Raw genomic sequence first — 10,275 nt, 5'->3', positions numbered from 1 at the left:
ATACCTTTCTGTTTCAGTATCTTTTGCTTTTCTCCAGTTCAGTCAGTGTAACTTCTGTTCTTCACTAGTTGCACCTTGACTGTGCTAACCAGAAAATTGTCCTGTATTTATACTGCATTAAAAGCATAGTAATCCAGAGGAATCCTTTCGTCCTAATATGTCGGGTCCGCGACATTTTGACAAATAGCATCACTGTTCATTCTGCACTGTGACAAATGAAGAAAAACCAAGGAAATGGACAAAATTGCAATGTTGTCTTTCTGCCGTTAACTATTCGATTATGTCAACCAGAAATAAACCTAATAACTGCATTTTGCTTTTAAACAATTTAAAAGAAGTCGATTTCCGGACCAATTTCCTTTATGTGCATAACAAAGGCAATTAAGTTACAGTTGAGCTAATGTTCCTGTTTGTTTTGTTTTCCTGATGTTTTTGCTGAATTTGTAATTTCTTGAACAGAAAGTACCTAGCCTTTACGTCATCGTGTATGGTAAGTGAAAACGTGATGCGTATCACCCGTACAGAAATGGGGGGATTAGAAATTACTTCAGGTCCACATGTGGATATCTTCTCTTAATGGTTATGTATGGGAATATACATGAATCAAGAGAAAAAATACGGTAGAGAAAATGAAGATTTTGGAAACGTAAAACTTTTAATACATTAATGCCAATTTACCCTGATTTGCACCTTTCTTAGGAAATTGCTTAATGTCATGCGCTACATTATGTTGTCAGAATGATAAGACATTGAAAGAAAGTTAGCTCTTATTAGCAAAATTCATAGTCACTGAGATGGGTTAGTAAATAAAGGCTGCTTAAGAAGGAAACATTTTTTTTTTAGTTTGCCCGTTTTGGCCTTTTTGCTCAAACAGCAAGTAACTCAGAACCCCACTTTCCTTGGAAAAATATGTTATTGTCATAAAACCGTTAAAAAAACAGAGTTTGAAGATGTAGATAAAAAATTGTGAGAAAAAAGTGCAAACAAATTATTCTGAAATATTGTCTAATAATGGACTTTGCAGTGAAAGGGATATAAGGGCACAGGTTTTAAATGTTCATAATAAAAATCACCGGAGACCCAGCTTAAAAATTAAAGTAATGTCACATTAGAGTTGCCTTCAGTTTCAGCACGAAAAGGACAAGGTTTATAAATTGAGGATAACATACACTCGCAGTGAATTTTCTTTCGACGTGAATTATCACTAAAACAACTTTCAATTCCGATTCTAGGAAAGTAAGAAGTATGCAAAAGTGTCATTAGAATCTGGGCAGAGCCAGCATTGGCTGCTGGGTCGAATGCCGATCAATCTGGGGCTAGACAAGAAACACTCCTATAGGGGATATTTTTTAGGGGTTACTAGTTTCCATCAGATTCTCCCAACCAGTACTTTTTGAAAAGAATGAGAACAGTAAGGATAATGTCTTTGTTGATAAAACTGTATCAGACTACATTACACAAGCTCCACTCTCCGTCACTGTTTTATTAAAATAACTTGTTTTTACAATTGCAACAAAATAAAATATATGTTCACTCTGTTTTATTATTTCTACATTTCTGTATACAACTGTTAAAAACCGAAAAAAACTTTAATAATTTTATAAATAGTAAATTCATTCATATTTTTCTTTACTGTGTAACTCAGTTCTTTATTCATTCAAAGTTAACTGGGAAAGACCAGACATTCACAGCATACTCGTATTGCCTGGGTGTAAGGCAATACTTCTTCGTATCCTGTACGTGGATCACACCTTCCTGTCTTATACAAAAACTGCTGATGCATGACGGCATTCTGACACATGCCAATCACTCCATGTGAGCACATGGTTTGCCCGCACGTGACCTCGTTGATGTATTTCGGAATCCTGTCGTGACCCAGGAACGTGACTGCAGGACATGCACTACACATGCGTAACAAACCACCGTCCGTTGTGTGACAGTTTGCGCGTGACGTCAAAGTACCCACTCGTGAGGGGGGTTTATAGGGGAGGTTGAGCTGAATCGCGGAAGCGTTCAGTGGTGACGCGCCCACAGTTGTTACAAGACTAGGAAATTTCCTTGCCTCCTTCCAGGTAATCGCCATGTATCGTCGATTGTAACCGCCATACGAGCTTGCTCCTAGCTTAGTGCCTAGTTTGTTGAGTTTTCTCACTAGCTGTGCACGGCTGTAAGACTTGCACACTTGGCGTTTTTCGCGGAGTAGTCTCAGTGGTGAAATCGTCCAGTCCGTTTGGTTGCCATCTGTTTCTTCAGCCCCTGAACCAAGTTCTTCTCTGGCGGTAGGAAGACCACTGACTGTTGTAAACTGCAGGCAGCTGATTACAGCCAGGACTGTTAGAGCGAGCTGAAAAGAAAGAAAAAGAGAGAGATGATTTTTACTGTTAACACCATTCGCGCCGTCTTTATGATGTGTTTTTCGAATTCCCGAAAGGAATTTGACAGCTTTTCTAGTTAGATTCAGCCAGGTTCTCTTCTGGCATTGATGATTAATCCCGTTTCATTCCTAATCTATTTGCATTCTACTTCCGATAAAAATATTTTTTTTCCTCTAATATAGCCGTTACAATTTCTTTGGGAGAGTTTCTTTCATTTCTCTCGTTTTGTCATATTGTCCCTTCTGACCAAAGTTGCATTCATTTACATAGCCTTTTAGACCGTAAAAACGATCAGTACCAATTTATCTCATTATGTGCTAGTTTCGAAGTTGTGCTCTTATACAGTTTCCGGCCTTTCCTGACGGAAGTTTAATAGATTAAAATAAAGAAATAAAATGGGCGTGTTTTAGATTCATCTTCAAATGAAACGGATTTCTTGTTTAAAAGTATAGTACTGTGGTACATATGTAATAGCCTTATTTACTCCAAACTGATTTATTGCATCAGTATGTTTGCTTTTTCCCGTCTCCGGAGGTTTTCAGGCTCCGGAAAATGACTACGGGTTTTCTCAATCTTTCCTACTGTTTTTTTTTTTTAATTGTATGTCTGACATTGAGAAGAGTAGGCACTTACCAGTATTTTAGTGTCCATTTTGTGGTAGATAAAATCTAGCTGAAATTAACGATAACAAAAGTTAAATGTATGTTTAGTATAGTGTTTTTTTTTTTCAATTTCCCTTGTCAGTTACGAAATTAAAGCGCGCAGGTTTTTTTAAACGAGGCTGTTGGCGCTACAATCTGAGTCATCAATTTAATGTGAAATTCAGCAAAATGGCCTCTTCCAACTTCTAAACTAATGTTCAAAAGGAATTGACTTCATGCAACTGCGTAATTATAATTATTTCTTTGACGAAGATTTCGAAGGAACCCTGATTTTTATTTCCTTGTCAGTCTATCAGCTTGTCGCAAGTGTCGTTTTCCCCAATGTTAGCAAACAAATTGGTTTCGATAATCGTATTCCAGGAAAAAGCGTAAAAAAAATTAAAAATAAAACCTATAACATAGGGTCGCTTGGCATCCCGAAGACTTCTATACCAGGTATATATGGCCATTGTTTTCTAATATATATGTAGGTTTTTTTGGTTTGTAATCATATTAGCCCCATTGAGCAAAGCATGCGCCCAACATGCCCTACTAAATCTCTAATCGAGCCATATTGACACAGAAAATTCGTTAATCAATTTTGCCAGATCGGCAAATATGAATACAAATTATTAATTGAGAAACAATTTGTATACTAAAAGTATAAACGTATAAAAAAATGAAAGTTTGATACCAGAATGAAAGGTAAAAAAATGACCTGTTCGGCACTTCTTTTAGTTGGTACTCGCAGTGTACTCGCAGTGTCAACTGAAAGATTTCATAGCCTGAATTTAAATCGTTGAACACAAATTTAACTATCTCTCTGGCTTTTCGACCTACATTAGGCAATTATTGTTTGAAAAAGCCGATAACTAACTTTTGCAAGTAGCGTATGGTGTTGATTTTCTTCCAAGTTAAACGAAACTGAGAGCTTTGCAGATTTCAACATACCTTTCTGTTTCGCTATCTTTCTTGTCAGTCTTCAGTTGAGCGGGTTTTTGTTGCCCACAAGTTTCTTGACTGTGCTAGCCCAAAATTGCCCTGTATTTATACCGCATAAGAATCACCCGGGGCAGTCCCTTCAACGTAATCTCCAGGGCCGCTACACGCTTTTACATCATTGTTCTATATTGGTTACGACGGAAGGGCAAACATGAAGGTGGACAGATATCGAAAACGAGGAAATAGGCGAGATTACTTTGTTTGCTTTTTCGCTCTTCAAACTTAGCTTATCTACCATAATTTCTATCAGAAATACTTCTTGAAACCTTCTTAACTTTGCAGAAAGAAAACCATTAATATTACTTATATTGCTTTTATGTACTATTGTACTTTAAATGATTTTGAAAATATACATTTAAGAATGCGAATACGCGGAACGGCTGTCTGGAGCTGTTGACGCGATTTCCGGACTCATTTCCTTTCAGCGCATTAAAGGGCGTTATGGTTACAGCGAGTTTATGTTCCTGTTATTTTTGCTGAAGAGGTAATTTCTTTGACAGAAAGTACATATGGCTTAACGTCATATTATAGTTCCTGTTTGTATACTGTTTTGTTGGCAAGTGAAAATGTGATGATGTGTTTCATGTCACCACGGCAAAAGTTATTTCAGTCAAGTCTATATATATTTTATAAATAGAAGTTGAGAGTAATTCAGTTACAATTACCACTAAAATTGGGCTATATAATATGCGGCTAGACCTTGGCATATGACGATGGTCATATATGAGAGCATGTTTAATACAGATAATGTTTATAACTTTGTTTTTTTAACTTTGTTCGCTCACTAAGATGCCTTTAAAAGATTGTCTAAACGGCATACAGCGTAGGCGACTACATTTTATGATCACGCCATGAATAAACGCCGTCACTAATGCCAACCACTTTTATAATACTGCCTTTTATCTCTCCCTACAAAACTTCTTATTTATTTGTTATCATTTTTTATTTCTATGTTCGAAATCTGACTGCAATTTTTGTCTGAAATTTTTTCATGACATATAAATGGTCCACTAAAACTGCTTAAAAACAAACAACATAATATATTATAGTGCCACGAAATATCTCGAAAGTGATATCGGCAACGTAATCTATATCAATATAACTCCGTTCTAGATTAGACTTGCCTATACTTTGAGAAAGTCTAGTTATAGATATGTATTTGTAGTAGTTAATTTACTCTTTTTCCCCCACTGGTTTGGTTTGTCCGCCAAAGTTAAAAATCAACATTACTTCCACGCTAAATTTAAATACATGTGACGGCTACCTTTTTCGGCCAGCATTAATTTCTCAAACAATCTGCTGACGAGTCTTAACATTTAAATTTTTTGCTAATTAAAGAAACGGGAATTTTTTAAAGATAAGTAGTTAATACTGTATATTTTTAGTATTCTAGACAATTATCGTACTAATTTTGTGTCTATTTGCAAATCGCGTGACATTTTAAAGGTCAGGAAATACAATGTTTATTTACCGGTCTGATACCGGTGCTTAGCGACGCTACATGTCAGCAAACGTCACAAAGTGCTTAAGGCCCCCTAGTATTGGGAAGGCGTACACCTTGGGAATTCCCCGTTAAAACGAATAAAAATAAAAAATACACATAAACAGTTTGCGGCTTGTACTTCGATTAAGTCCTCAAAATACCAATTTTGATTAATTTCAGCAAGGTAAATCTTTATCAAGAAGCTATGTGTAGCATATAGTAATTTAAATAAAGTAAGAAATCACAGGCATTTAGAGCAAAACAAGTTAAAAATTTGCATTTAAAACCGTTTTAATACAAATAAGGTCATTTATGGTTTTCATAAGATCGCTTACGAGAGATATTCACGCCTCAATTTCAACCTTCAAAATCATCACACTTTCAGCAGTTCCTCCAGTCTCGGCTTCCGTAAAAGGCATCTAAGCCAGAATGGTTCCGGCTAATATGAAATAAACAAGAATAACTGGGTTGGTTAAGAAAACATGAAACGGGGAGGAAAAGGATGTTTACGGGAGCTGACTGTGAATAGAACCTTAAAGAATGATGATTTTAAAATTAAAATTAATCACTGATTTTTCTTCTAATAATAGCTCAGTAGAAGATTTTTTTTTTCCAAATTGAGCCTTGTTTTCTGAGATTATACACCCCATGTACTCTTCACGTACGTCATTAATTTACTCTAAAATCATAAAATCACCATGATTACATATACAGTATGCACCCAAAGTGGCTTTGCAAACGAAAGAGGTAATTATAAACAAAGACTAAATACAGATCCAATATTAGTTAGTGTTTCAAAGATACGTAAATTTAAGATTTCTCGTTTAATTTCATCCTCACAATTTCTAACCGTGTTTCTTTTCTCGGGCTGGGAATTAGCGTGTCTTATCGATCAGTTTTATTTGTTTTAAATACTTGACATAGATGTGTTTGTCCTTGTGGGCTTACCTGTCACAGTGTTTTACGAGTGTAATGAAGTGTTCAAAGTAAAGACAGAAATGAATATATCTAGAATCATAAAATCTGCGATTTTCAACTACTACGTGTTTGATGCACATGAGTCAACGCTTTCAAGTTCAGTTTTAACTTGAAGCAGAACGATGCGCTCTTGGCTAAAAGAATTTTTACAAGTAAATTACACCTCGTCGCCCTAATTAATCGCCTGCCATACATTCTTTCAAAGTTAGTTCTTGGAAAATTTGGCGATACATCCAAACAACTCTTTTAATTGTTGAAATTCAACAAATGTGGAGGGTAATGTCAACTACCTTGTCTATTTTTTATCGCCGTCATTATGAGACACCGAACATTGCCGAGTGACCACGAACACGATCGTGAGTCGCCGTCGACTCGTTTTCAGTCGACTATCGTTTGTACAACTGGTAATCACTCAATAACTTGAAATCCAGGAAATTCATTTTTCACCGATGCACTTCCTAAGACCTGTACTAAAACTAGTTAGAAGAATTCCGTCTTATTATATGTAAATGATATTTACGTTTGATTTCAGTTGTTACTTCGTGGGAAACCACACGAAATTCTTTAAATTAAAAATGCTACATGATTTTTCAAAATTGTAATGATTTTTAGCTGAGCCAGTCACCTTTCGAGTTTGAAGGGCTGGCACATTCACTCCCGGCCATTTATCAGACTTTGCACGCACATTTAAACAACACCGTTTTTCGTGTTGCCGAAATATCTATGTTTAACTGCAGTAAAATTTCGAAAGCCAAAATGTAATTTGAGCCGAATTGTGTGATTAGAAGCTTGCGTAGCATGACGTACTAGCAAATTCTGGGCACAATGAGGGAGTAATTTTCATTCACTGTACGTATAGAGCAGTTTTCAATTGAGTGTCGTAAAAACCAAAACCAAAGCAATCACTCTGGCCAATCACAAAGGACACAGACAATCCAGTGAACCAAGCAAAACTCAAAGCAAATACATCTAGCCGGCACGAAGCGCGGGAAAACATGCGCGAGATTGGTTTTGGTTTACTTCTGATTGGCTGAGAAAATGGCGCGAGTTTTTTGAGCCAATCACTAAGCGCAATAATGCAAAACCAAAGTAAACGAGAATTACTTTCGAAACTCAAGTGAAAACCGCTCTAAAGATAGCGATCATTTTATATAAAAGTACTGAAATCTTTCACGATAGGAAATCAGCAGGCCGTGGGTTTGACACGTGCTGATTGAGTACAAGCTTTTAGATCATCAAACAAAATGACATTTTTTAATCATCCATTTACCCACGTTAAATCCTATCTGTCGTTTTTGTTTACTAAGGCAATCCCTTTTTTTGTTCTTTCACCAGCTGATCCATAATGTGTGTTATTGTCATTGTTCGTACTTCCTCCAGGTTGACGTGATCTGTAAAGACTTCTTGCAGGTGAAATAACGAGATCTGAGGGTAATAATAATAAGGTCATTTTAAATTCATTTCTTCGTCCATGTTTTAACTTATGATTTTAGATGATTGTCGTGATTTATGGAGTGAAAATGCATCCACAAGTAAGTAAGATAAACTGCGATAACAATATTCTTTATTGAGGCTACGTCACGTGGATTTAGCAGATTTTTGGTCTAAACTGCTCTGAAATTAGTACTAGCCAACTTAACCCATGGAAATCATTCTCTTTGAACATCTTAAGGAAGATATAACCGTAATTTGCTGTGAGGAATCAAACCACTGCAAAAAATACCGATTTTTTGAAGACACGCAAAAACCATTTGAAAAATTAAGCCTTAATTTTTCAAGTCGCAATCCATTTCCATCTGAGCCATCCGCAGCCAAAGACGCTTGTTTACAGTTTCAATGCTCTAATATGGCAATTGTTAATGAAAATGGACCATTATTTTTAGGTTTCTTACAGTACAAATATAAATTTTGGCTGTTTAAAAATTTGGTAAAATCCATGACATAGCCCCTTAAACCTACAATTGGTGGTCCAATTTCTTTGGCTTTTTTGTTCAAAATACGGACTGCAGTGATCTAAAAGTGGGTTCGAGAGTTCGAATATCTGTTTTATTGTCCTCGTGTTGCCAGCAAGAATCTTTCTTTTCACTGTGACCCTTTCAACCTTAGGTGTATAAAATGAACTTTTACACAGACAAGTTGCTGAAAGTCCTTACAAAATTATGTACCGGGGGGTAACATGCTATGGGTTGCTTACCACTTGGTAATGGGTCAGGGATAAAGTCTACACTTTTACTTGTTAACGATATTAAATGTCCGCAAACATGGACGTCGAAATTGTTTTTAATATGAATATTGTGAAGTAACTAGCAATACACGGATCCAGAGTTTCAGAGTTCCGGTCTAAATTCAAAAGAAAAATGAGCACTCATTAAGTCAGGCTATTGTGTTTTGCGATGTTTAACAATGGTCTGACTTAATGAGTGCTCACTTTTTCTTTGAATTTGGACCGGAACTCTGAAACTCTGGATCCGTGTACATTTGCAGTTATTACTTTTAGCAATTATTTTGCCTAGAAACATAATTTTTACCGATCAGTGATTTACTCCCACCGGTTACCAATTTTCATTTTGTCTCCTTCTTTTGTTTGTTGGCGATCTGTTGGTTTTTTGTTGTTTAATTTCTCACGGTTCCTGAAATTTTCTTTTATCAGCTTTTAATCAGTAAAATCTCGCACAAATCAAATCTTTATCTTCATTTTTATCACATTTTAAACATGAAAACTAACCTTAAATTTGTTCCTTCCATTCACTCAGGTAATTCTGTTGTTAACAACTTCATTTATTGTGGTTTCGATGCATGCGCGTGAACTCGCGAACTCTTCATCTACGCATCAAATCACGCGTGTAGTACTGAGCCGCAGTGATCACGAAAGACGTCACCACCCTTGCAAAGGATCTATGACCAATGGCACAATCCTCGCCGGTACAAGTTTAATTTTGTGCATGGTTCCCACAGAAGAAGAGCTTAAAGAGCAGCTAAAAGACATCGGAGGCCTCAACAAACATTACGCAGCGGTAACGAAAGAGGAAGCTGACAAATTCGCCAGTCTGCTCCCTCCTCCTCCCCCGACATCTCCCAGGAAAGAAGCCAAGCCTTTCCCTATCATATGGAGTCACCTTTTGTCTGCAGTGTCACGCAACAAAAGGGCTGTGTCACGCGATACAGACCTGGAAAATAACATAGTGAGCTCAAAGAAGACTCGTTGTATTAATCGCGGTGATCGAACAGAGCTCGGCATGATTCGCTTGTGTTCCGAATGTCAACGAATATCTCGGTTGAGTTCCGATCGTTTCCCGCGATACATAAACGAGGTTTCATGCAGCGATGAAATACCAAGTCTAAAGGAGGACACTTTGTGCTGTGATAATAATCAAGGAATGTGTATTCAACGTTTTTTATTGATAGATTTTCTGGTAAAGACTGAAAATTATGTAGAGGTTCCTTCTCCTAATCCTGATAAGTTTCCCAAAGCTTACAAGCAAGTCTGGAAGCCTTACACTCAGAGAATTCGTAGCTGCTGCGAATGTCAAGTGTGGTAAAATTCTGACTGATACAATATCAGAGTCTTTGGGTAAACAAGGCAAGGAACATTCGGACAAACAGGAGCAAATTGTAGCTGGATATTTTTGTAAATCAGAATCAACAATGAAATTTTAACAGACTCTTTTTCACAAATACAAGGCTGATCAGACTTGTTTTAAAATTGGGGATCATTAATGAAGAGTTTTAAAATTTCAAACCAGTCTGATCAGCCTTGAATTTTTGAAAAATAGTCTCTCTGACACAACACTGGTAA

The 10,275-nt window shown here is 36.6% G+C and overlaps 4 protein-coding genes across 4 annotated transcripts in view; 1 reads left to right on the top strand and 3 right to left on the bottom strand.

The window, feature by feature from the left end:
* The window catches only part of LOC144641685 (putative skeletal organic matrix protein 8), a 37,716-nt gene extending 37,648 nt beyond the window's left edge, over positions 1-68 (bottom strand). Inside the window, exon 1 of the mRNA XM_078500717.1 lies at positions 5-68. The gene's annotated coding sequence lies outside the window, so the exon portion shown is untranslated. The remainder of the gene's footprint in view (positions 1-4) is intronic.
* LOC144642517 (uncharacterized) overlaps positions 1-10,275 on the bottom strand; it is a 109,390-nt gene that overhangs the window by 47,522 nt on the left and 51,593 nt on the right. The window lies entirely within an intron of this gene.
* LOC144641682 (putative skeletal organic matrix protein 8) lies at positions 1,482-4,078 on the bottom strand. Its single transcript, XM_078500714.1, has 3 exons — positions 3,968-4,078; positions 3,009-3,047; positions 1,482-2,344 (listed from the first exon to the last, which is right to left on the bottom strand). Exons 2-3 carry the CDS (start codon positions 3,024-3,026, stop codon positions 1,664-1,666), a joined length of 699 nt encoding a protein of 232 aa, XP_078356840.1. The 5' UTR covers positions 3,027-3,047; positions 3,968-4,078; the 3' UTR covers positions 1,482-1,663.
* On the top strand, positions 7,953-10,154 carry LOC144642518 (putative skeletal organic matrix protein 8). The gene is made up of 2 exons (XM_078501487.1): positions 7,953-8,011; positions 9,233-10,154. Exons 1-2 carry the CDS (start codon positions 7,973-7,975, stop codon positions 10,016-10,018), a joined length of 825 nt encoding a protein of 274 aa, XP_078357613.1. The 5' UTR covers positions 7,953-7,972; the 3' UTR covers positions 10,019-10,154.

The sequence above is a fragment of the Oculina patagonica genome, chromosome 2 (assembly GCF_052425735.1).
Source record: "Oculina patagonica isolate OP01 chromosome 2, crgOcupat, whole genome shotgun sequence".
Lineage (NCBI taxonomy): Eukaryota > Metazoa > Cnidaria > Anthozoa > Scleractinia > Oculinidae > Oculina > Oculina patagonica.
The sequence above is the reverse complement of the archived record's forward strand: the minus strand, read 5'-3'. Positions and strand labels throughout refer to the sequence as shown.